Consider the following 27,952-nt stretch of genomic DNA (forward strand, 5'->3'; position numbering starts at 1 on the left):
CACAACATAATACACTTCCGTTTCGAACATGGCCAAATTATTACGTCTTGATCCTTGACTATATTGGTTGTCCACATCCCATCAGAGTACGAATCCATCTGCCCTCCTTTACTATTAATCTTCTGTTTACAATAGCTTGTAATTTAGGAATACGGACAGCGGTGGGGAGTGACTGCCAAAGCAGTACTTGTCGTAAAAGTTAGCTAACGTTGGCGTGAGCAAAGCAGCTACAGGGATGGCGGAGGTTCCTGGGACGTCAAGTGAGACGATAACGGAGACTGTACAAACCAGCACACCGCCACCGCCCCAACAGGTAAACCACAAAAAGTTTACGTAAGACATGGATTTTTTCTCCAATACGTGTTGTAATGATTTATACGCCCTTCAGCTGCTAACTCAAACTAGGCCTGTCTGTAGCCTACGTGTGTGCATATATATATATATATATATATATATATATATATATATATATATATATATATATATATATATATCAATATCCATCCATCCATCCATCTATTTCTACCGCTTATTCCCTTCGGGGTCGCGGGGGCGCTGGAGCCTATCTCAGCTACAATCGGGCGGAAGGCGGGGTACACCCTGGACAAGTTGCCATCTCATCGCAGGGCCAACACAGATAGACAGACAACATTCACACACTAGGGCCAATCTAGTGTTGCCAATCAACCTATCCCCAGGTGCATGTCTTTGGAGGTGGGAGGAAGCCGGAGTACCCGGAGGGAACCGTACGCAGTCACGGGGAGAACATGCAAACTCCACACAGAAAGATCTCGAGCCCGGGATTGAACCCAAGACTACTCAGGACCTTCGTATTGTGAGGCAGATGCACTAACCCCTCTTCCACCGTGCTGCCCATATATATATATATATATATATATATATATATATATATATATGTATATGTGTATATATATATATATATATATATATATATATATATATATATATATATATATACGGTATATAATTTCATGGGACGGCATGACTCAGATGGTAGTTGTGGCTCAGATGGTAGAGCGGTCAGCAATTTGAGGGTTCCAGGTTCGATTCCAGCTTCCACCATCTTAGTCATGGCCTTTGTGTCTTTGGGCAAGACACTTCACCCATATTTCTCCCAGTGTCGCTCACATTAGTGTATGAATGAATTGAATGTTTGGCGGTGGTCAAGGGGCCATAGGTGCAAATTGGCAGCCACACTTTCGTCAGTCTACCCCAGGGCAGATATGGCTACAAATGTGGCTTACCACCATCAATGAATGTGGAGTGGATGAATGATGGGTTCTCTGTTTTTTGTAAAGTGCTTTGAGTGTCTAGAAAAGCGCTATATAAATTTAATCCATTATTATTACAGTATTTACAGAAGCCGCACTCACAACATTTTTGAAGAAAAAATTCTGTTTACATATATTGGCCGCACTCGAATATAAACCGCAGATATATATGTTGCGAAATGAGTTATTTACACAGTCAGATTCTGTAAATGTTTATTTACATACCTTATTTGTTTCCAAACGGTGCCTGTAACATGGCAGCAATATGGATAATCAAACAAAACAGAAGTCAACATCATGGACCCACTAGCTCTTCAATCAGGTAAACAAACTCAAGAACTCCACTGTGACGTTTTGGTGAATTTACTAAGAAATTTGAAACAACACAAAAATAATGCCGTTGTAAGTTAATAATACTAACAAACACTCGCAAACATGTTAGCATATTAGCTATTGCTTAAGAACTAGGGATGATGTTCGTTAAGAAATTATCGATGTCGATGCCATTATCGAATCCTCTTATCGAACCGATTCCTTATCGAATCTCTTATCGAATACAGATAGGTTGTTGTGTGTGCACTGAGCTCCAAAAGCCGTAGATGTTATGTGACTGGGCCGGCACGCTGTTTATATGGAGGAAAGGCGGACATGACTGAGGACAGCATGCGGACGTTAAAGGGTGAAGGCTTCAGGTGAGAGAGGACGCTAAAGGTACGCCCCCAGTGAACATATAGTGCTGCTATGTGCGTTGTAAATAAAAAAATTGCAGACAAACACATCACCAACATGGACGAGGTACCGCTCACTTTCGACATCCCGGTGAAGCGCACTGTGGAGAAGAAGGGGACCAGCACGGTAGAGAATCGATACGCACAACTTGGCAAGAGAAGTCGGCTTTTACTGTTGTGCTAGCTTGCTATGCTAATGGTCAGAAACTGCCACCTATGGTGATTTTCAAGGGGAAGACGGTGCCGAAAGAAAAGTTTCCACCTGGAGTCATCATTAAGGCATGACGAAGGAACTCTAACCGCTGGACATGGGTGTAAACAAGACGTTCAAAGTGAAGTTGTGACCGTCATGGGAGCGATGGATGACAGACGAACACAGCTTCACGAAAACTGGGAGGCAGCGTCGGGCGAGTTACGCCACAATTTGTGAATGGATCGTGGATGCTAGAACTAACGTGTCTGCTTGCACTGTTGTTCGAGCTTTCGCAAAAGCCTGGCATCTTTTCCGAGGAGCCCCACGGCAACGAGACTGACTTTGAAAATGACGAGAGGCAATCTGGCGTGTTTGATGGAGAACTTGCCCCGCTGTTCATTTCGGACACAGAAGATGAGGACTTTGATGGATTTGTGGATGAGGATTGGTCAAAAAATAATGTGAGTACATTGATAAATACTTCAATAAAGTACAACCAAACTCAGCTTTGCTCCTGCTGCCTTTTTAAAACAGCGTCCATGCATGCTAGCGTATGTTTTAAGCTAGCGTATGTTTTAAGCTAGCGTATGTTTAACCATGCCTGCGCCCAAAAATGTGCTGCGCCTTATTTATGTGTTAAATACAGAAATAGCACCCGTAACTGACACAGCGCCTTTTAATACAGTGCGCCATATGGTCGCGAAAATACGGTATAGTGGCTTCGATAACGGAAACTGGTTCTCAAAAAGGGATTTGAATCCATGGAATCGGTTCTTTTCTTATCGAAGCATCGGGAGAACCGGTTTTCGAACATCATCCCTACTAATAATAATAATAATAATAATGGATTAGATTTTATATTGCGCTTTTCTAATATGAGATACTCAAAGCGCTCACAGAGAAGTGGGAACCCATCATTCATTCACACCTGGTGGTGGTAAGCTACATTTGTAGCCACAGCTGCCCTGGGGTAGACTGACGGAAGCAAGGCTGCCAGTTTGCGCCTACAGCCCCTCCGATTACCACCTATTATTCATTCATCATTCATTCACCAGTGTGAGCGGCACCGGGGGCAAGGGTGAAGTGTCCTGCCCAAGGACACAACGGCAGCGATTTGGATGTCATTCACACCTGGTGGTGGTAAGCTACATTTGTAGCCACAGCTGCCCTGGGGTTGACTGACAGAAGCGAGGCTGCCAGTTTGCGCCTACGGCCCCTCCGACCACCACCTATCATTCATTCATCATTCATTCACCAGTGTGAGCGGCACCGGGGGCAAGGGTGAAGTGTCCTGCCCAAGGACACAACGGCAGCGATTTGGATGTCAAGAGGCGGAGAGCGAACCTGCAACCCTCAGGTTTCTGGCACGGCCGCTCTACCCACTACGCCATACTGCCCCCAAACGACGCTAGCGTCATGAGATTGAGGCATCTGAATTTTCCGCGTTTTTAACATTCATTTTTGTGTCAAAATATCACTTCCGCCATTTTTTAATGAAATACCCAAAAAATTTGATTCAAACTAAATTTGTTGAACGGTTGCCTCAGCCGCAGGAACTCTGAATTGCGGGACAGGGAGATCAAGGGGGCCGAAACAAGCTTGCGAGTAGGGCTGCAACAATTAATCAACATTGTTGACAATAAAAATTTCCGTCGACAATAGTCGTGATGTCATCACTCATGTTTTTCCGGCCTGTGGTGGGTTGCTCGCAAAACATTGTCAGTGATAACGTGAAGTGCGAGGATATTTCCTCTTATTCTTGTTAAGAACATAAATACCTTGCTCATTTTGCAAAGCAGACCTTTTTTTTATGGCAGTACATCCATGATACGCAAGCATTTAAAGCGGAGACATTATGTCGTACATTTGGAGGGTGGATTAGCTAACAAGAGTGAGACGAAGTTGTGTGAAAAATAACTAACTATAATTTTAGTCAAAGTCAGACAGCTAAACTTTGTCGACATCAATTCAAGTACGTTTTAAAGCAGCGTCAATTTGCAATGCCGTAAAAAAAGCAATTTTATCAAATACAAACTGCGTGCGCGTGTGCACACACACTTACACATAAAGAGACAGACAGGCACCAATGCGGAGGTATCCTAAAATTAAACATACAATCTATTAAATAGCCAACATTTTAAGAATTAGTCAAATATTGAATTCTGCACATTAAGTCTATTAGAGTGCTAAAACTGCCACGAGTTAATCAATCGTTAATATACCAGTGTGCAGCTTTTCAAACTTCTTTTTGAGGAAGTTAGATTTTGTGTTTCATTTCATCATTCATTTCATATTTTCATTGCTGTTATTTTAACAGTTTTTTCAATACATAAACAGAGTAATTGTTTTTTTTAGCACTTTGCCTTCCTTTATTTTAAATAGACAACATTTTAATAGTCATTTTATTTTTTGTAACAGCAGTTACAGTATAAATACATATTTATGAATGAATTAGTCATCTTTGTTGTTAGTACGCACATGCCTAAAATAACTTAAGCTGCATTTAGAAGTTGATGGAAAAATAGGAGCCATTAAATATGTGTACGCTTTATTATCCGATTAGTTGACTAATCGTAAAGATAATCGTTGACTAATCGACTGTCAAAATAGTCGATACTTGCGAGTAAGCATAGTTGGCAAGCCGCAGTGTAGGAAAAAAGTAGCGGCTTATAGTCCGGAATTTACGGTTTGTCTCTCAAGTAGATCAAATCTATTTAAGTGGACTGTGCTGATTTTTCTCTTTTTCGACTTATAGATGTTGATACAATGTTGGATACTCATGTTAAACAAAGTTTCATGCATTTGGGCGTGAGCTTGCACACAGTTTTGGATGCATTTGAACGCTGTGTTTTGCTGTCTTTCACAGCTGGTGGAAGCACTATGTGGGAATTTCCAGTACATGCTGGCCTCCTACTCCCTTTTGATTCAGGGTGTGAAACTGTTACGGCTTCTGCCTTCAGTCTACTGTGTCATTCCTTCGCATGAAATGCTCTGCCGCCTGTTCTTTTGTCTACAAATAAGGTTCATTTGTTCATTTGCCAACAACATTTTTCACGGGAGTGTTTTGTCAAGACGGTCCACTGCGAAATTGGATAGGCCGGACATCTCCGACGAAAAAAAATAATCGTGGCATGCACATGATAACATGATATGCATGATAACATAAATGATAACATGATAACATAAATGATAACATGATAACATAAATGCTGTTAAATACAGCTTCTTCATGATGCTCTTTATCGATCATGATGCTCTTTATCGATCCGAGATTGAGCAAGTTGAAGTTTATAACACTGATGTTCGTCTTCAAGATATATATACACATATATGTATGTATGTGTATACATACATACACACACACACACACACACACACACACACACACACACACACACACACACACACACACACACACATATATATATATATATATATATATATATATATATATATATATATATATATATATATATATATATATATTAGGGATGTCCCGATCCGATATTTGGATCGGATCAGCCGCCGATATTTGCCAAAAAATGCGTATAGGCAAGGCATGGGAAAATGCCGATCCAGATCCAGTTTAAAAAAAAACTCCGGTCCGTGTTTTCCAACGCACTGATTTAAATAATACATTCCACTTTTCTGCTGCTCCCTAATTTCCGTTCCGCATTTTCCAGCACACCTTCAACACATCCACTGGTCTGTGGATTCTCACGCAGTTGCTTTTAGCTGCTGGCATTACACGACAGGCTCTTCTCACTCTTTCCTGTGTCTCCCTCTCACAGACAGCGAGCGCACCTTCTTACACACGTCACATACTGTCACGTTAAACGTCATATACGTATACGCCCTCCCCGAGCAGAGAGGTAGCAGCATGGCTAACGTTAGCTGTGATGCTAGCGCAGCCGTGTGACCAACGTTCCCTCTAAGGTGCGCGCCTGTGCGCATAGCAATTATATGCCACGCACAAAATCAAATAAAAAAATAAGCGCATAACAATTTTCGACACATGGACACGACAGAGAAAACAGTTTTCGTCATCATTGTTCAAATATTGTAACGTCTGTCGAGACGCTTATCTCCATTCGGTGCCACACGCCCACACCATCAAAATGCCGAGGCAAAAATTTCCACATCAACACCGAATGAAAAAATTAGTGATTTTTTTAGTTGTGATTTCCTTCTCTGCATGAAAGTTTAAAAGTAGCATATATTAATGCAGTATGAAGAAGAATGTTTTAATGTAGACATGCAAGCCTTGAAAGAAACTTTTGAAAATCAAGACTACATTTCCTGCAAATGGGTGCATTTCTACCCTATATTTTAACTTTAGATTTATTCTCATATCAAACTCTTTTGGCTGTCTTTTTGACACTTACATCCGGCGCCCCCCTCCACACCCTGGATTATAAATAATGTAAATAATTCAATGTGATCATCTTGTGTGATGACTGTATTATGATGATAGTATATATATGATAGTATATATCTGTATCATGAATCAATTTAAGTGGACCCCGACTTAAACAAGTTGAAAAACTTATTCGGGTGTTCCCATTTAGTGGTCAATTGTACGGAATATGTACTTCACTGTGCAACTTACTAATAAAAGTCTCAATCAATCAATCAAAACACATAGAATCATCATACTGCTGTGATTATCTGCATCAAGTGTTCATTCAAGCATAAGGCAAAATATCGAGATATATATCGTATATCGCAATATGGCCTTAAAATATCGCAATATTAAAAAAAGGCCATATCGCCCAGCCCTAGTTCAATGATGCCATTTCTGTTTGTCATGTATAATTTTGTCTATTTTGTGTTTATCCTTGAATAAACAGGTCCGTTTCTTGTTACCAACCATTGTGTATTATTCAAACTCCCCTAATTCAGCTGGCTAGTTGTTATCAAGAGTACTAAAACCCTTTTCAACATGATTCTGACAACTAAGTAGGCTAAATAACTTTAAACTTTAATACATGCTCGGATAGGCCAGTATCGGTATCGGTCAGTATCGGTATCGGATCGGAAGTGCAAAAACAATATCGGATCGGATCGGAAGTGCAAAAACCTGGATCGGGACATCCCTAATATATATATATATATATATATATATATATATATATATATATATATATATATACTGTATATTAGGGCTGTCAAACGCTTAAAATATTTAACTGTGATTAATCGAATTGTTCATAGTTAACTCAAAATTAATCGTGATTAATCGCATATAGGTGTAATTTTTCATCATTAATAAATGTACCCTAGACAGATAATTTTCAGGGTGTGGAGGTGGGAGGCTAAATATCTGTGATATTTGTACCTAAATAAATGCTTCTGATATTCTGTACATTACATATTGTATCAATCAATCAATCAATGTTTATTTATATAGCCCTACATCACAAGTGTCTCAAAGGGCTGCACAAGCCACAACGACATCCTCGGTACAGAGCCCACATAAGGGCAAGGAAAACCCACTTCAGTGGGACGTCGATGTGAATGACTATGAGAAACCTTGGAGAGGACCGCATATGTGGCCATAAAAAGGCCATATCGCCCAGCCCTAGTTTCAATGATGCCATTTCTGTTTGTCATGTATAATTTTGTCTATTTTGTGTTTATCCTTGAATAAACAGGTCAGTTTCTTGTTACCAACCATTTTGTATTATTCAAACTCCCCTAATTCAGATGGCTGGTTGTTATCAAGAGTACTAAAACCCTTTTCAACATGATTCTGACAACTAAGTAGGCTAAATAACTTTAAACTTTAATACATGCTCGGATAGGCCAGTATCGGTCAGTATCGGTATCGGTCAGTATCGGTATCGGATCGGAAGTGCAAAAACAATATCGGTATCGGATCGGAAGTGCAAAAACCTGGATCGGGACATCCCTAGCTTATTCTACAGTGTACTTTGTTGAGAATATTTTTTTTATTTTTTTTGAGATTTCTCTAATCCTTTTAGTCACTCTTTCTTAAATAAAAAAACTGACAACAAATGGAGACTGCACTCGTGTTTAGAGACTCTGTTAGATTCTGTCGCGCCATGTCCGTGACGAAAAGCGAGTTGCAGAGAGCCTGACGTCACACTTGCTTCGTGCTGCTGGGAGCCTTTCTCTCATTAAAAGCTGCCAGTGTCATCTTAAATTGTGAAGATCGCTGTATGCGGGTATATCTCGAATATATTAAAGTATGTTCACAGCGCCACTCCAAACAGCCCTGTGCATATGGCTTACGTCATCACAACATCGGTTCCTGTCCCGGAGTTACTGTTCCGGTGATGAAAGTAATTTTTTTTGCCGGCCGAATTTTCAGAGCATCATTAGTCAATATTGGGCAAATAATGAACTATATAGCCTTAATACTGTAACTACCTGGTGGTGTTAATGTGTATGTTAGTGTGTTATGGTGGTCATTTTTCCCATTGTCTGTGAACACACTGTGTCGGCAGAGAACGAACAAGTGTTGTGTGTCTAGGAATAAAACAAGGAGGCAGGCGTGTGTGCACGAAGGAAATACTTGTTGGAATTTGGCCCTTTGTTATCATAAGGTTGGCAATAAAAGCTAAAAAGAAAGTCAGACTGTGTTTGTCCTCCTGGATGCTACAATACTTTAAATTATTTTATTTTGTTTGGTGTGGCAGCTAATATGAAGCCTTAAGGAGAATTTCTAAAGTAGTAGTAAACCGGATGTATAGTTTAGCGCTTTTATTTGGAAGCCGGAAAAGTGTGTGATTGTTTTGAGAAAGTGTCTTGACATGTTTTAATGTCGGATCGACTGTCAGCAATAAAAAATAGTCTTCTTTCGACATCCTGCCGACCGTCTATCATTTCTGTTGAGCTTTTATGTCATCTTACTTACTAAATCAGTAACAGTAACAATCTAAATGTTATGTTATCACTGCACCCTGACGTAATCTGAACACTGAAGTGAAGCACCAACCACCTCTAGAACGACACGCGCAGCAGGTGTTTGCTGCAGGCATGTGCCTCTTCTCACAGTGAAAAATAGTCCTTTCCTGTCGGGAGAACAACTTGCCATGGCATTGAAACTGACATTTCCATAAGGTAGACTTACTTTTGTCCATTTCTGATAGCTTGTGGCTAATCAGTAGCAAGTGAACTGCAGCCTAGTTGCCCCGCTACGGCATGGCCCGAGTATCAAAAAGAAAGTGTTTGCGTTAATCGCCTGAAAATTAGTGCCGTTATTGAAATTTATAGTTAACGCCTTTTTTATGTATTTTATTTAGTTATTTACAGACAGACATAATTTTGTATTACATTATTGTTTCTTTTGTTAATATCAGAGTCCGTTCTGCAAAAAGTTAATCCTTTGAAGCGCACAGTTAATGGACAGGCACCCACAGTTAAAATATACATCATTATATAATATACAATATACAGTACAATACAATTCCTTTCGAAATGTACCCACCAAATACCCATTTGCATACCAACCGACCAACAGTTTGACATTTATAAAAAAGGAATCTTTAAATCCACCAAATCAGTCTCAATATCCTATTATTCAAATTTGATTAAAAGGTTGCATCTTGAAGATCTGCGATTATCTCATCATACATACAGAGGTCAAGACCAAAATTATGCAACTAATGTGAATTCCTCAGCTATAAGGGGTGTGCTAAATATACTAAGCATATCGTCTCAATAAATTCTGCTTAAAACGCTTTTTAAAAATGTTTAAAGAATGTGATTCTTTTATAAAGCTATCATTCTTATTCCAGATCATGGAGCCTCTACAGCTGTCATTTAAAGCTTGTACACTTTAGATGACTATTGTTCCCTCTTAATAAAGGTTTACTTCTAGTGTCATATCTATGAGAAGTAGTGGTCACTGAAATGAGCTGGCAGACTCTAGAATTTAATCCGAACACGTTATACATAATACAAGCACTGTGGAATCTGTTGCACTCCGTAAGCTTCAGAAGATTGTACCCATAAAAAAGAGAATTTGAGGGAGCATTAAAGTTTGCCCATGTTATAACATGTATGACTTTCTTCTGAAGAAGACATTTTTTTAAGATAACTGGGATACGTTTTACACCATAGGACTAGAGGTGAAACGATTCCTCAAGTAAGTCGAGTAATTAGATTCCAAAATATATTTGAGGAATTTTCGCTGCCTCGAGGCATTTTGCCTCATTTAGTAAACAGTAGTCAAAGCTCACGTTTCGGTTCGCACGGACTGCACAGCGTGTTTACGTCACAGATCATACGCCCCTGCACTGCACGACACCGCACCTTTTAAATGCGCTTGAGTTTAGAAAACCTTTTCGCCGACATAACTCGCAATGGCAGATGCCGCAGAAAGCAGTGGACAAGAGCCATAGCAAAACTAGGGAATTAAGAAGCGACAAAAGTTGTCTAAGGTGTGGGAATACTTCACTCTAAAATGGAAGGAAAACGCAGTCGTATGCAAACATTGCTAAGTGTAACTCGCATAGCAAGCACAAGTTCGATTCTGCAGCACCTGTCGAGAAAGCATCCGATTTGAGGGACGTCCGGAGGCGATGTAAGTCATCTATTAAATGTAAATGCAAAAGTTGTGTTAGTAAAATAAATGTTATTCATTATGATAACTAGGATGTGTTCTTTCACTCCCGCAAAGTCATCAAATGCTGCCAAAAGGTGTTGAAAACTAACAACGCTATCCGAGCTATCGTGTTCAATTATCCTTTCATTAGTAACCACGCGAAAGTAGTCGTGCAAAGTTATTCGGGATATTCAAGTCATGCAAACACATGCTACTTGGATAGCTTGCACTTGTACCCACTATAGTCTCTATAGCATAGGCGGCGGTCGACATTTCTGCCAGTGGGTGCTCGGACGGGCGGTAAATCTGACGCTACTTTTCTGAGCATGCGCAGTTTTTGCTTAGTGGTGACTCACCACTGGTTGCACATTTCAAATGCAGTATTAAAAGCACTCCTCTCTGAGCTGCCACCTTATCGTGGTAGAGGAGTTTGCGTGTCCCAATGATCCTAGGAGCTATGTTGTCCGGGGGTTTCTATGCCCCCTGGTAGGGTCTCCCAAGGCAAACTGGTCCTAGGTGAGGGATCAGACAAAGAGCAGCTCGAAGACCTCGATGAAGAACAAACACAAAGGACCCAGATTTCCCTCGCCCAGACGCGGGTCACCGGGGCCCCCCTCTGGAGCCAGGCCCGGAGGTGGGGCACGATGGCGAGCGCCTGGTGGCCGGGCCTGTCCCCATGGGGCCCGGCCGGGCACAGCCCGAAGAGGCAACGTGGGTCCCCCCTCCAATGGGCTCACCACCCATAGCAGGGGCCATAGAGGTCGGGTGCAGTGTGAGCTGGGCGGCAGCCGAGGGCAGGGCGCTTGGCGGTCCGATCCTCGGCTACCATGGCTGGGGAGAGGGAAGTCTGGGCTTCCCTGCTTAAGCTGCTGCCCCCGCGACCCGACCTCGGATAAGCAGAAGAAGATGGATAGATGGATATTAAAAGCACTACCTAATTAACTTTTTATGTTTGATATAATGAAAACTGTTCTTGTTTTATTTTTTATACTTAGAATATAGTTTTATTTTTACTTTTTTAGGGAATATTAATTTTGAACTAATTTTATATATATGTGTTTTCATCCCAACCATGTTATGATGGCAAAATGAACATTGATTACTATTTTGCATGCAAAGAATGCAATGAACTGTATTGCATTCTTAAAATTTAAAACTGTTGTCATATTAAGTGGTTTGTCTTTTTATATTGTTTATGTATTGTTGGCAGGTTGAAAACAGCTCAGCGGATTTGCGTGGAGAAACCACCATTTAAACGGCACCGTATAATCATCCAAAAAGCATGAGAGACAAGAACTTAGTTTATGCGGTCACACCACACAGCACATAGGGCTGTGAGCGCACCTGTTTTTATTAGCACACACAAATTGGCACAATCAACCACGGACGCAGTTCAGCTGTGCGTGTCAACCTTCAATAATAAAAACAAGCATTTAGGAAATAAAAGACAATTAGGCCAAACGCAATAATTGAGGGCACATCTTAACATGTATAATTATACCTTAATTAAGCAAAAATATTGCTCCGGCTGCACCAAATAATACTATCAATCAATTTAATAAAGTCAAAATACAAATAAGGCAACAAAAGAAGTATTTCACAATTATTTTTTTAAAGCAAAAATATGATTTATTCGATTACTCGATTAATCGATCAGGATATTCGATAGAATACTTGATTACTAAAATATTCGATAGCTGCAGCTCTACATACGACATTGCAATAGTTTGTATGTGGTTCATATACAGTCCGATTCAGAATTAGGAGAGCGTTAAGAGGAAGAAACTGCCTCAATTTTGAGAGTAGAACGACATATTTAGATCATTTATTCATTACATATTCAATATGGCTTTTGAAATGTATAAATCCATCTACGTATACACCAAGGAATTTAGTGCTCTCAACTCTCTCAATGCCTGTACCATTTATTTTGAACAGTATCCTATCAAAGTTTTTATGGCTTCTCTTTGAACAAAATATAATAAAGTTTTTTTTATTTATTTATTTATTTAAGGATAATTTATTACATTTGAACCAATTATCTACTTTAACTAATTCACTATTGATAAGAGCTTAAAGGCTTTCAGGATTTTTGTGTGACATGAATACATTTATGTCATCAGCAAAAATTACTTTGTGAAGATTAATTGATGAGTTCACAAAGTCATTTATATATACCGTAATATAAAAAGAAGTGGTCCAATATGGAGCCTTGTGAAACTCCACGTTATAATTTTACTTGGAGATTTGCTGTTATTTATTTGCACATTTTGCTCCCTTTCAAATAAATAACTTCTGAACCAACTGACTGCAACCCCTCTGACACCATAGTGTTGCAATTTCTTTAAAAAAAAATTCAAAATCAATGGTATCAAACACTTTTGATAAAACAAGGAAAACACCGATAACCACACTCACCATTATCAACAGCATTGTAGATATTTTCAATTAGATCAAGTATTGCCATACAGGTGATATTATTCTTCCTGAAGCCATATTGGGATGGAATGAGTATATTTAGTTCATCCAGGTATCCACTTAGTCTATTGTATACAGCCCTCTCGAGTACCTTTGAGAATGTTGGTAGAATCTATATACAGTCGTGGTCAAAAGTTTACATACACTTGTAAAGAACATAATGTCATGGCTGTCTTGAGTTTCCAATAATTTCTACAACTCTTATTTTTTTGTGATTGGAGCACATACGTGTTTGTCACAAAAAAACATTCATGAAGTTTGGTTCTTTTATGAATTTATTATGGGTCTACTGAAAATGTGAACAAATCTGCTGGGTCAAAAGTATACAATGTTAATATTTGGTTGCATGTCCCTTGTAATGTTTCACTGCAATACGGTGCTTTTAGTAGCCATCCACAAGCTTCTGGCAAGCTTCTGGTTTAATTTTTGACCACTCCTCTTGACAAAATTGGTATAGTTCAGCTAAATTTGTTGGTTTTCTGACATGGACTTGTTTCTTCAGCATTGTCCACATGTTCTCAATGGGGTTTAAGTCAGGACTTAACCTTAATTCTAGCCTGATTTAGCCATTCCTTTACCACTTTTGACGTGTGTTTGGGGTCATTGTACTGTTGGAACACCCAACTGTGCCCAAGACCTAACCTCTGGGCTGATGATTTTAGATTGTCCTGAATAATTTGGAGGTAATCCTCCTTTTTCATTGTCCCATTTACTCTCTGTAAAGCACCAGTTCCATTGGCAGCAAAACAGGCCCACAGCATAATACTACCACCACCATGCTTGACGGAAGGCATGGTTATCCTGGGATTAAAGGTCGCACCTTTTCTCCTCCAAGCAGATTGCTGGGTATTGTGGCCAAACCGCTCAATTTTTGTTTCATCTGTCCGCAGAACTTTCCTCCAAAAGGTGTTATCTTTGTCCATGTGATCAGCAGCAAACTTTAGACGAGCTTTAAGGTGTCACTTCTGGAGCAAGGGCTTCCTTCTTGCATGGTAGCCTCTCAGTCCATGGCGATGACTGTGGACACTGGCACCTGTGTTCCAGCAGCTTCCAATTCATTGCAGACCGGCTTTTTGGTGGTTCTCGGTTGACTCTTGATCATCCTAACCAATTTTCTCTCAGCAGCAGGTGATAGCTTGCGTTTTCTTCCTGATCGTGGCAGTGACAAAACTGTGCCAAGCACTTTACACTTACGAACACTTATCTGCCCAGTTGCTATTAGGACCTTAAGCTGCTTTGAAATGGCTCCAAGTGACTTTCCTGACTTGTTCAAGTCAATGATTAATTTTTTCAGATCTGTGCTGAGTTCCTTTGACTTTCCCATTGTCCCATTTGTAACCAAGTCTAACGACTGCATCACATGAGCCCTATTTAAATGGGAATAAGGCAGGTGTCGTCAATCATAATCACTCACATGAAGTTAAGAGGCCATGCCATGAAGCTAATTTGATTTGATTGTAACTTTTCTACATCACCAAAATTGATAATGTATGCTGCTGTATGTATACTTTTGGCCCAGTAGATTTGGTCACATTTTTAGTAGACCCATAATACTTTCATAAAAGAGCCAAACTTCATGAATGTTTTTTTGTGACAAACAAGTATGTGCTCCAATCACTCTATCACAAGAAAATAAGAGTTGTAGAAATTATTGGAATCTCAAATATATATATATTTATATATACAGGTAAAAGCCAGTAAATTAGAATATTTTGAAAAACTTGATTTATTTCAGTAATTGCATTCAAAAGGTGTAACTTGTACATTATATTTATTCATTGCACACAGACTGATGCATTCAAATGTTTATTTCATTTAATTTTGATGATTTGAAGTGGCAACAAATGAAAATCCAAAATTCCGTGTGTCACAAAATTAGAATATTACTTAAGGCTAATACAAAAAAGGGATTTTTAGAAATGTTGGCCAACTGAAAAGTATGAAAATGAAAAATATGAGCATGTACAATACTCAATACTTGGTTGGAGCTCCTTTTGCCTCAATTACTGCGTTAATGCGGCGTGGCATGGAGTCGATGAGTTTCTGGCACTGCTCAGGTGTTATGAGAGCCCAGGTTGCTCTGATAGTGGCCTTCAACTCTTCTGCGTTTTTGGGTCTGGCATTCTGCATCTTCCTTTTCACAATACCCCACAGATTTTCTATGGGGCTAAGGTCAGGGGAGTTGGCGGGCCAATTTAGAACAGAAATACCATGGTCCGTAAACCAGGCACGGGTAGATTTTGCGCTGTGTGCACGCGCCAAGTCCTGTTGGAACTTGAAATCTCCATCTCCATACAGCAGGTCAGCAGCAGGAAGCATGAAGTGCTCTAAAACTTGCTGGTAGACGGCTGCGTTGACCCTGGATCTCAGGAAACAGAGTGGACCGACACCAGCAGATGACATGGCACCCCAAACCATCACCCAACCATGCAAATTTTGCATTTCCTTTGGAAATCGAGGTCCCAGAGTCTGGAGGAAGACAGGAGAGGCACAGGATCCACGTTGCCTGAAGTCTAGTGTAAAGTTTCCACCATCAGTGATGGTTTGCGGTGCCATGTCATCTGCTGGTGTCGGTCCACTCTGTTTCCTGAGATCCAGGGTCAACGCAGCCGTCTACCAGCAAGTTTTAGAGCACTTCATGCTTCCTGCTGCTGACCTGCTCTATGGAGATGGAGATTTCAAGTTCCAACAGGACTTGGCGCCTGCACACAGCGCAAAATCTACCCGTGCCTGGTTTACGGACCATGGTATTTCTGTTCTAAATTGGCCCGCAAACTCCCCTGACCTTAGCCCCATAGAAAATCTGTGGGGTATTGTGAAAAGGAAGATGCAGAATGCCAGACCCAAAAACGCAGAAGAGTTGAAGGCCACTATCAGAGCAACCTGGGCTCTCATAACACCTGAGCAGTGCCAGAAACTCATCGACTCCATGCCACGCCGCATTAACGCAGTAATTGAGGCAAAAGGAGCTCCAACCAAGTATTGAGTATTGTACATGCTCATATTTTTCATTTTCATACTTTTCAGTTGGCCAACATTTCTAAAAATCCCTTTTTTGTATTAGCCTTAAGTAATATTCTAATTTTGTGACACACGGAATTTTGGATTTTCATTTGTTGCCACTTCAAATCATCAAAATTAAATGAAATAAACATTTGAATGCATCAGTCTGTGTGCAATGAATAAATATAATGTACAAGTTACACCTTTTGAATGCATTACTGAAATAAATCAAGTTTTTCAAAATATTCTAATTTACTGGCTTTTACCTGTATATACAGTCAAGAAAATAAGTATTTGAACACCCTGCTATTTTGCAAGTTCTCCCACTTTGAAATCATGGAGGGGTCTGAAATGTTCATGGTAGGTGCATGTCCACTGTATGAGAGATAACCTAAAAAGAAAAATCTAGAAATCACAATCTATGATTTTTTAACAATTTATTCGTGTGATACAGGTGAAAATAAGTATTTGAACACCTGTCTATCAGCTAGAATTCTGACCCTCAAAGACCTGTTAGTCCGCCTTTAAAAGTCCTCCTCCACTCCACTGTATAATCCTGAATCAGATGCACCTGTGTGAGGTCGTTAGCTGCATAAAGACACCTGTCCACCCCATACAAGCAGTAAGACCCAAACATTCAGCATGGCTAAGACCAAAGAGCTGTCCAAAGACACCGGAGACAAAATTGTACAACTCCACAAGGATGGAAAGGGCTACGGAGAAATTGCCAAGCAGCTTGGTGAAAAAAGGTCCACTGTTGGAGCAATCATTAGAAAATGGAAGAAGCTAAACATGACGGTCAATCTCAATGGGAGTGGAGCCCCATGCAAGATATCGCCTCATGGGGTCTCAATGATGCTAATAAAGGTGAGGAATCAGCCCAGGACTACACGGCAGGACTTGGTCAATGACCTGAAAAGAGCTGGGACCACTGTTTCCATGGTCACTGTTGGTAATACACTAAGACGTCATGCTTTGAAATCATGCATGGCACGGAAGGTTCCCCCTGCTTAAACCAGCACATGTTAAGGCCCGTCTTAAGTTTGCCAATGACCATTTGGATGATCCAGAGGAGTCATGGGAGAAAGTTTTGGTGACAGATGAGACCAAAATTGACCTTTTTGGTCATAATTCCACTATGCGTGTTTGGAGGAAGAAGAATGATGCGTAGCATCCCAAGAACACCATCCCTACTGTGAAGCATGGGGGTGGTAGCATCATGCTTTGGGGGTGTTTTTCTGCTCATGGGACAGGACGACTGTACTGTATTAAGGAGAGGATGACTGCAGCCATGTATTGTGAGATTTTGGCCAAAAACCTCCTTCCCTCAGTCAGATCATTGAAGATGAGTCATGGCTGGATCTTCCAACATGACAATGACCCAAAGCACACAGCCAGGAAAACCAAGAAGTGGCTTCGTAAGAACCATATCAAGGTTCTGGAGTGGCCTAGCCAGTCTCCAGACCTAAATCCAATTGAAAATCTTTGGAGGGAGCTGAAAGTCTGTGTTACTCAGCGACAGCCCAGAAACCCGACTAATCTAGAGAAGATCTGTGTGGAGGAGTGGGCCAAAATCCCTCCTGTAGTCTGTGCAAACCTGGTGAAGAACTACAGGAAACGTTTGAACTCTGTAATTGCAAACAAAGACTACTCTACCAAATATTAATGTTGATGTTCAAATACTTATTTTCACCTGTATCACACAAATAAATTGTTAAAAAATCATAGATTGAGATTTGTGGATTTTTCTTTTTAGGTTATCTCTCATACAGTGGACATGCACCGACCATGAAAATTTCAGACCCCTCCATGATTTCAAAGTGGGAGAACTTGCAATATAGCAGGGTGTTCAAATACTTATTTTCTTGACTGTATATATATATATATATATATATATATATATATATATATATATATATATATATATATATATATATATATATAAAGTTCTGATATTTTTAGACAGGGTTCGTGCAGCGTGTTACCAAGCACTGTCAATTTTTAGATTCACTGTTTTAGATGTATTTTCAGCGTTTCCATTTAATGTAATTGAATGTTACGGACTGCCACGGCATTTTTATTATCGCCACACATTGAAAATACATTTTTTATTTTTACTTGAATACAAACTAAAGCAATATTATATATTGTAGCCCCATGAAGAAATCACACAAGGTCCGATGCTATTTTTAACTTATTTTATCAATTTTATGATAACAAGTGGCACACTTCCAACTATGGCTGGGCGATATGGCCTTTTATTAATATCTCAATATTTTTAGGCCATGTCACGATACACAATATATATCTCGATATTTGGCCTTATCCTTGAATTAACTCTTGATGCATATAACACACCAGTATGATGATTCTGTGTCTACATTAAAACATTCTTGTTCATACTGCATTAATATATGCTAATTTTAAACTTCCATGCAGGGAGGGAAATCACAACTAAGTCAATTTACCAAAACTGTATTTATTAAACAGTTATTAAGCAGTGGCACAAACATTCATGTCATTTCAAAACAGAAAGATTGTCAGAGACATTTTAAAACAAGCTATTAGTGCACTTTTGTGCATGATGTCACTAAGATGACATATCAAAACAACACTAAATTAAAGTGCACATTTTGTACAGAACGCCACTACAATAGTTTAAAACAAATAAAGTGCACTTTTGTGCATGATGTCACACAAGATATTTAAAAAACTGTCAAATAAAAATTAGCTGCATAATAAGAAATCAAATAGTGTATGTCCTTCGCTATGTGGTAGGTTACTGCGGACGTTATCTCCTTCTGTTGTTGACTATTTTTTTCATAGGGTGTTGATCTGGAAATGGTTGCTTGGGCATTTTGTGGGTATGGCTCCGAACGGAGATGTTGACATGCGTAGTTTCAAGCATTCTTCATTCTCTAGCGCAGTGTTTTTCAACCTTTTTTGAGCCAAGGCACATTTTTTGCGTTAAAAAAATCCGGAGGTACAACACCAGCAGAAATCATTAAAAAACTAAACTCATTTGACAGTAAAAAGTCGTTCCCATCCAACCTGCTTGAGAGGTGCTACAAAAAGGAATAGGCAAAGAGAAATGGGTGAAACTGGCCAAAGATCAGTGTGCCTAGCCTGTGGCATCATATTAAAAAAAGGCAGTGATAGCTTAAGGTGCATCATCAACAAAGGATTGAGTAAAGGCTGTGAATATGTATGTACATGTGATTGTTTTAGGTTTTTAGTTTTGATAAATTTGCTAAATGAAAAAAAACTAAAAACTTTTCACATTATCATTATGGGGTATTGTCTTTAGAATTTTGAGGAGAAATAATGAATTTATTCCATTTTGAAATAAGGCTGTAACATAAAAAATGTGGAAGAAGTGAAGTACTGTGAATATTTTCTGGATGCACTGTAACCTCCAAGAAGGGTGAAATATCTTTTAACTCATATGTAACTCAGGTTTCTATGGAAACAAATCGTGTGCTGGCTTATCTTGATGAGATGGTGGGGGGATGCCACTCATAAACTCATGGCATCCTCGTGTCATGGATTGCATTGTGTCACTCCGTGTGTATGACTTCAACATTGACCATTTATGTTGCTATGTATACTATAATAATTGTTTACTAGTTACCGTGCAGAAAAATGACGTAATATGACGCAAAAATCAATATATGCATTTCAGGAAGTGTATGTGTATGCTAGCAATATGTGTGTGTGCATCAGCCTTAAAATTTTTTATATGTGTCAATCTCTGTCCAAATAACTGCTCTTTAATTGACTGATGAACAGTCCAGTTGGGGACTGTTGTCCAAAGTTAGATGGTATAGAGTCTGCTCCAACAAAGTTGCGTCGCAATACTTTTGTGTCCATGCTGTATTTCTGACATGTCTTCAGGAGGGCCGGAGCCTGACAATCAAGCTGAGGAAGAGGAAGACAGAGAAGAAGGTGGAGTGGTCGAGTGACACAGTTGACAATGAGCACCTGGGGAGGAGGTCTTCAAAATGTGAGTACATATTAAAATTTGAGAAAATTTGGACAACCAAAAATAATTTGACTGTCTCCATGATACAACATTTTTCAGGTAATATTGTGAAATTCCTCACTTTATTGAGCATATTATTGTGTAAAAACAGTAAAACACAATCTAAATTTAAATTATAAAGACATAATGGGAAGATAAAGTTCATATACTTACGCATCTCAATTTTGAGTGCTTTTACTTCTCACAAATTTAAAACGGAAGTTTAAAGGGGACCTATGATGATTTTAATCTGCATTTAAAACACTTTCTTGTGGTCTAGACAACATGCATTGGATATGCTTTGATGTAAATTTTGCTCCTGTCACATTTGTTACCCATTTTTGAAACTGTCTGCAAGATGTTTGTTTCTGGAGGCATTCTAAGATTGCAAATGAAACCACGCCCAACCATTTCCAAAAGTGTAAGAATTAATCTTTTGATATTATGCACTGTTTAAAGATATATATATATATTGAAGTTGTCACTGCTATTTTTTTCCAGACACGGTCGAATAGAAACTTCCTAAACATTTTAAAGATTTACCCGGTAACATTATGTACATCTGCCCACTCGCAGAGCGATTCAGACCTGCATAAAAAATAGCTGCATAGAGCAGCATGTATGTTACTGCATGTCCCACATAGGTGTTATAATGCACATGCCACAATTAGATAAAAATAATACTTTATCCCACCTTGTTTGTGTTTCCTCATAGCCTGAATGGCCAGGCTTAGAGAATGCCCTAAAGTCCACCTGGCTGTGACATCACGACAAGAGATCGACCATTATTGTTTTTTCAGGGCCGATACCATCCATCCATTTTCTACCGCTTGTCCCTCTCGGGGTCGCGGGGGGTGCTGAAGCCTATCCCAGCTGCACTCGGGCGGAAGGCTGGGTACCCCCTTATCGCAGGGCCAACACTGATAGACACACAACATTCACACTCACATTCACACACTAGGGCCAATTTAGTGTCGTCAATCAGCCTATCCTCCAATTTTGATCATTAGTAGTCAATGAGGCCGATGACGAATATTTGGAGTCAATATTAATTTGCAGTACAATTTTGCTAAACATGAATAGTATATGTCAGTAAACAGCTGGACAAGGCTTTAATTTGGGTTTTTTTATATTTTTGGGGGTGAAACATACTCAGTACTCATACTCCAGTACTCATAATGTACTATGTGGCGCTAATGTTGTGGTTAATTTAGCATCAAACAACTTCAGGGGATTTCACAAACATCTTTATTACGTGTGTGAAGATGAGCATCAACATTTCATTTCAAAATATGGGAAATCTCCTGGTAAAATGGGTACAAATATGGGATTTTACTAAATCACAATAACTTGCAAGCTCATCGATTTTATAGCAGTTAATGGATACATTGTAAGGTTTCCTCGTGAGGAAGCTAAATATTGATTAGTTGGTTGGTTGGTTGAAGTTTATTTCAAACATGTATACAGTTTCAATATGATACATCACATATTTTACATATTTTAATTTCGCTTTACAGCATGTCCAAAAAGGAGTGGAAAGAAGCAAAGTTGTATTTATCCTACCCATTTTCTACTTCATAACAATAACTTACACATATGTTCACTTTCTGTTTTCCATGTGTAACACAATTTACATCAATGATTTGTCAATATGGTATAATTGATATGAAATGTACAAGTTCTAAATATGGAAAACATTTAAATACGAGTAAAACTAATTCTGGGATCCTTCATGTAGCCTAAGCCAGAAATGAGCTGCTGTCTGCTTTTCTTTATGTAAGTCTCCTATTTGTCAATTTACACAAAGTGTGGATTTTTGGCAAAGAAATGTTTTCTGTCATCTTCATGTCCATCCGTCTCTGTTGTGCTGTAATTTGATTAAATCACAGAACATACAAACTACAAAACCAGTGAAGTTGGCACGTTGTTTAAATCGTAAAAAAAAAAACAGAATACAATGATTTGCAAATCCTTTTCAACTTATATTCAATTGAATAGACTGCAAAGACAAGATACTTAACGTTCGAACTGGAAAACTTTATTTTTTGCAAATATTAGCTCATTTCTGTCCTCTTTGAGCTGCCACCTTACCGTGGTAGAGGAGTTTGCGTGTACCAATGATCCGAGGAGCTATGTTGTCCGGGGGCTTTCATTCCCCCTGGTAGGGTCTCCCAAGACAAACGGGTCCTAGGTGAGGGATCAGACAAAGAGCAGCTCGAAGAATTTTATGGGAATGAAACAACAAAGACTCAGATTTCCCTCGCCCGGACGCGGGTCACCGGGGCCCCCCTCTGGAGCCAGGCCCGGAGTTGGGGCACGATGGCGAGCGCCTGGTTCCCAGGCCTGTCCCCATGGGGCCCGGCCGGGCACAGCCCGAAGAGGCAACGTGGGTCACCCCTCCAATGGGCTCACCACTCATGGGAGGGGCCATAGAGGTCGGGTGCATTGTGAGCTGGGCGGAAGCCGAACGCAGGGCTCTTGGCGGTCCGATCCTCGGCTACATAAGCTAGCTCTTGGGACGTGGAACGTCACCTCGCTGGGGGGAAAGGAGCCTGAGCTAGTGCGCGAGGTAGAGACGTTCCGGCTAGATATAGTCGGACTCACCTCGACGCACAGCAAGGGCTCTGAAACCAGTTCTCTCGAGAGGGGTTGGACTCTCTTCCACACTGGCGTTGCACGCAGTGAGAGGCGACGAGCTGGTGTAGCAATTCTTGTTGCCCCCCAGCTCAAAGCCTGCACGTTGGAGTTCAATCCAGTGGACGAGAGAGTAGCCTCCCTCCGCCTTCGGGTGGGGGGGAAGGGTCCTGATTGTTGTTTGTGCTTACGCACCAACCAGCAGTTCAGAGTACCCACCCTTTTTGGATAAACTCGAGGGAGTACTGGAAAGTTCTCCCCCGGATGATTCCCTTGTCTACTGGGTGACTTCAACGCTCATGTTGGCAACGACAGTGAAACCTGGAGAGGCGTGATTGGCAAGAATGGCCGCCCGGATCTGAACCCGAGTGGTGTTTTGTTATTGGACTTTTGTGCTCGTCACAGATTGTCCATAACAAACACCATATTCAAACATAAGGGTGTCCATATGTGCACTTGGCACCAGGACACCCTAGGCCGCAGTTCCATGATCGACTTTGTAGTTGTGTCATCGGATTTGCAGCCTCATGTTTTGGACACTCGGGTGAAGAGAGGGGCGGAGCTTTCTACCGATCACCACCTGGTGGTGAGTTGGCTGCGATGGTGGGGGAGGATGCCGGACAGACCTGGCAGGCCCAAACGCATTGTGAGGGTCTGCTGGGAACGTCTGGCAGTCTCCTGTCAGAGAGAGTTTCAATTCCCACCTCCGGAAGAACTTTGAACATGTCACGAGGGAGGTGCTGGACATTGAGTCCGAGTGGACCATGTTCCGCACCTCTATTGTCGAGGCGGCTGATTGGAGCTGTGGCCGCAAGGTAGTTGGTGCCTGTCGTGGCGGTAATCCTAGAACCCGTTGGTGGACACCGGGCGGTGAGGGATGCCTTTAAGCTGAAGAAGGAGTCCTATCGGGTTCTTTTGGCTCATAGGACTCCGGAGGAAGCGGACAGGTGCCGACAGGCCAAGCGGTGTGCGGCTTCAGCGGTCGCGGAGGCAAAAACTCGGACATGGGAGGAGTTCGGGGAAGCCATGGAAAACGACTTCTGGAAGGCTTCGAAGCGATTCTGGACCACCATCCGCCGCCTCAGGAGGTTGAAGCAGTGCACTGTCAACACCATGTATGGTGCGGATGGTGTTCTGCTGACCTCGACTGCGGATGTTGTGGATCGGTGGAGGGAATACTTCGAAGACCTCCTCAATCCCATCAACACGTCTTCCTATGAGGAAGCAGTGCTTGGGGAGTCTGTGGTGGGCTCTCCTATTTCTGGGGCTGAGGTTGCTGAGGTAGTTAAAAAGCTCCTCGGTGGCAAGGCCCCAAGGGTGGATGAGATCCGCCCGGAGTTCCTTAAGGCTCTGAATGCTGTGGGGCTGTCTTGGTTGACAAGACTCTGCAGCATCGCGTGGACATCGGGGGCGGTACCTCTGGATTGGCAGACCGGGGTGGTGGTTCCTCTCTTTAAGAAGGGGAACCGGAGGGTGTGTTCCAACTATCGTGGGATCACACTCCTCAGCCTTCCCGGTAAGGTTTATTCAGGTGTACTGGAGAGGAGGCTACGCCGGATAGTCGAACCTCGGATTCAGGAGGAACAGTGTGGTTTTCGTCCTGGTCGTGGAACTGTGGACCAGCTCTATACTCTTGGCAGGGTCCTTGAGGGTGCATGGGAGTTTGCCCAACCAGTCTACATGTGCTTTGTGGACTTGGAGAAGGCATTCGACCGTGTCCCTCGGGAAGTCCTGTGGGAAGTTCTCAGAGAGTATGGGGTATCGGACTGTCTGATTGTGGCGGTCCGCTCCCTGTACGATCAGTGTCAGAGCTTGGTCCGCATTGCCGGCAGTAAGTCGGACACGTTTCCAGTGAGGGTTGGACTCCGCCAAGGCTGCCCTTTGTCACCGATTCTGTTCATAACTTTTATGGATAGAATTTCTTGGCGCAGTCAAGGCGTTGAGGGGATCCGGTTTGGTGGCTGCAGGATTAGGTCTCTGCTTTTTGCAGATGATGTGGTCCTGATGGCTTCATCTGGCCAGGATTTTCAGCTTTCACTGGATTGGTTCGCAGCTGAGTGTGGAGTGACTGGGATGAGAATCAGCACCTCCAAGTCCGAGTCCATGGTTCTCGCCCGGAAAAGGGTGGAGTGCCATCTCCGGGTTGGGGAGGAGACCCTTCCCCAAGTGGAGGAGTTCAAGTACCTAGGAGTCTTGTTCACGAGTGGGGGAAGAGTGGATCGTGAGATCAACAGGGGGATCGGTGCGACGTCTTCAGTAATGCGGACGCTGTATCGATCTGTTGTGGTGTAGAAGGAGCTGAGCCGGAAGGCAAAGCTCTCAATTTACCGGTCGATCTACGTTCCCATCCTCACCTATGGTCATGAGCTTTGGGTTATGACCGAAAGGACAAGATCACGGGTACAGGCGGCCGAAATGAGTTTCCTCCGCAGGGTGGCGGGGCTCTCCCTTAGAGATAGGGTGAGAAGCTCTGCCATCCGGGAGGAGCTCAAAGTAAAGCCGCTGCTCCTCCACATCGAGAGGAGCCAGATGAGGTGGTTCAGGCATCTGGTCAGGATGCCACCCGAATGCCTCCCTAGGGAAGTGTTTAGGGCACGTCCAACCGGTAAGGAGGCCACGGGGAGGACCCAGGACACGTTGGGAAGACTATGTCTCCCGGCTGGCATGGGAACGCTTCGGGATCCCCGGGAAGAGCTGGACGAAGTGGCTGGGGAGAGGACAGTCTGGGCTTCCCTACTTAGGCTGCTGCCCCCGCGACCAGACCTCAGATAAGTGGAAGAAGATGGATGGATGGATGGATAGCTCATTTCTGTGTTGGCCCTGCGATGAGGTGGCGACTTGTCTAGGGTGTACCCCGCCTGCCGCCCGATTGTAGCTGAGATAGGCTCCAGCGCCCCCGCGACCCCGAAGGTATTAAGCGGTAGAAAATGGATGGGATGGATGGATGGAATTTGATGCTTGCAACATGTTTAAAAAAAGCTGGCACAGGTGGCAGACAGACTGAGAAAGTTGAGGAATGCTGATCGAACACTTATTTGGAAAATCCCACAGGTGAACAGGCTAATTGGGAACAGGTGGGTGCCATGATTCAGTATAAAAACAGCTTCCATGAAATGCTCAGTCTTTCACAAACAAGGATTGGGCGAGGGTCACCACTTTGTGAACAAATGCGTGAGCAAATTGTCCAACAGTTTAAGAACAACATTTCTCAACGAGCTATTGCAATGAATTTAGGGATTTCACCATTAAAGGTCTGTAATATCATCAAAAGGTTCAGAGAATCTGGAGAAATCCCTGCACGTATCATTGAATGCCCGTGACCTTCGATCCCTCAGGCGGTACTGCAAAAACTGACATCAGTGTGTAAAGGATATCACCACATGGGCTCAGGAACACTTCAGAAAACCATTGTCAGTAACTACAGTTTGTCGCAACATCTGTAAGTGCAAGTTAAAACTACTATGCAGAGCGAAAGCCATTTATCAACAACACCCAGAAATGAAGCCGGCTTTGCTGGGCCCGAGCTCATCTAAGATGGACTGATGCAAAGTGGAAAAGAGTTCTGTGGTCTGACCAGTCTACATTTCAAATTGTTTTTGGAAACTGTGGACGTCGTGTCCTCCAGAACAAAGAGGAATAGAACCATCTGGATTGTTCTAGGCGCAAAGTTCAAAAGCTAGCATCTGTGATGGTATGGGGGTGTATTAGTGCCCAAGGCATGGGTAACTTGCACATCTGTGAATGCACCATTAATGCTAAAAGGTACATACAGGTTTTGGAGCAACATATGTTGCCACCCAGGCAACGTTATCATGGACGCTCCTGCTTATTTCAGCAATACAATGCCAAGCCACGTGTTACAACAGCGTGGCATAATAGTAAAAGAGTGCGGGTACTGGACTGGCCTGCCCGTACTCCAGACCTGTCTCCCATTGAAAATGTGTGGCGCTATGTGAAGCCTAAAATACGACAACGGAGACCCCGGACTGTTGAACAACTTAAGTTGTATATCAAGCAAGAATGGGAAAGAATTTTACCTGAAAAGCTTCAAAAATTGATCTCTTAAGTTCCCAAATGTTTACTGAATGTTGTTAAAAGGAAAGACCATGTAACACAGTGGTAAAAATGCCCCTGTGCCAACTTTTTTGCAATGTGTTGCTGCCATTAATTTCTAAGTTAATGATTATTTGCAAAAACAAATTAAGTTTCTTAGTTCGAACATTAAATATATTGTCTTTGCAGTATATTCAATTGAATATAACTTGAAAAGGATTTGCAAATCATTGTATTCTGTTTTTATTTACGATTTACACAAAAAAGCCTTCCATGGGTTATCATTTAACAAATGTTGCCCAGTATCATATTTTTTTTCTTAAAATAAGGCATCATCTTGTGGCTCACATTGACCATTACTAATCCAGTGTGCTGCATTTCAGGCTGCTGTATTTACGAGAAGCCCCGACAGTTTGGTGAGTCGTCCTCGGAAAGCGAGGGAGATGATGACGATGAAGGTTGCGGCAGCGCACACTGTATCCTGGGCCACGGTCGGAGGGATCACAGACAGAGGGGCGGCGGGGGAGCCACGGTGCCCCCGGACTCTGGAAGGTCTCATACTCACTAGAGAGCTCTGCAAGGAGGGTGTGGTGGTGTGGCAAGGTTTTTAGGGAAATAAAAAGGGTTCCTCGTCACTGCAGTAGCACAAACCAACAGTCTTTAAGTTAAGATCCATTACAAAGGAAGAAAGATGTGATTCTGCTTACCGCGCATGTAACCTGAATTTGCTCACATGTTTTCCACATACTTAAATCATAAAAAAGTTTTCTATCTCAACCTATTGAAAATGCAACAGGAGTTCCAGTTTGGAGGGACTTAAAAGCAATAGCCATGGAGATCAGTATTGGCATTAAGAGAAGGCAGAATGTCGTTTTGTATTAAAGGACAAATGCATTTTTCTTTTGACGTCGTATCATACACACATCAGATGGGTCTGTTTTTTGCACAGCTCTTTATTAAAGAAGTCTCAAAGCTAAA

At 41.7% G+C, this 27,952-nt stretch overlaps 1 protein-coding gene across 1 annotated transcript; it reads left to right on the forward strand.

The window, feature by feature from the left end:
• On the forward strand, positions 1–27,952 carry ppp1r11 (protein phosphatase 1, regulatory (inhibitor) subunit 11). Its single transcript, XM_061966767.2, has 3 exons — positions 1–313; positions 20,161–20,269; positions 27,358–27,952. Exons 1-3 carry the CDS (start codon positions 236–238, stop codon positions 27,540–27,542), a joined length of 372 nt encoding a protein of 123 aa, XP_061822751.1. The 5' UTR covers positions 1–235; the 3' UTR covers positions 27,543–27,952.

The sequence above is a fragment of the Nerophis lumbriciformis genome, linkage group LG11, assembly GCF_033978685.3.
Source record: "Nerophis lumbriciformis linkage group LG11, RoL_Nlum_v2.1, whole genome shotgun sequence".
In the NCBI taxonomy this organism is placed as follows: domain Eukaryota; kingdom Metazoa; phylum Chordata; class Actinopteri; order Syngnathiformes; family Syngnathidae; genus Nerophis; species Nerophis lumbriciformis.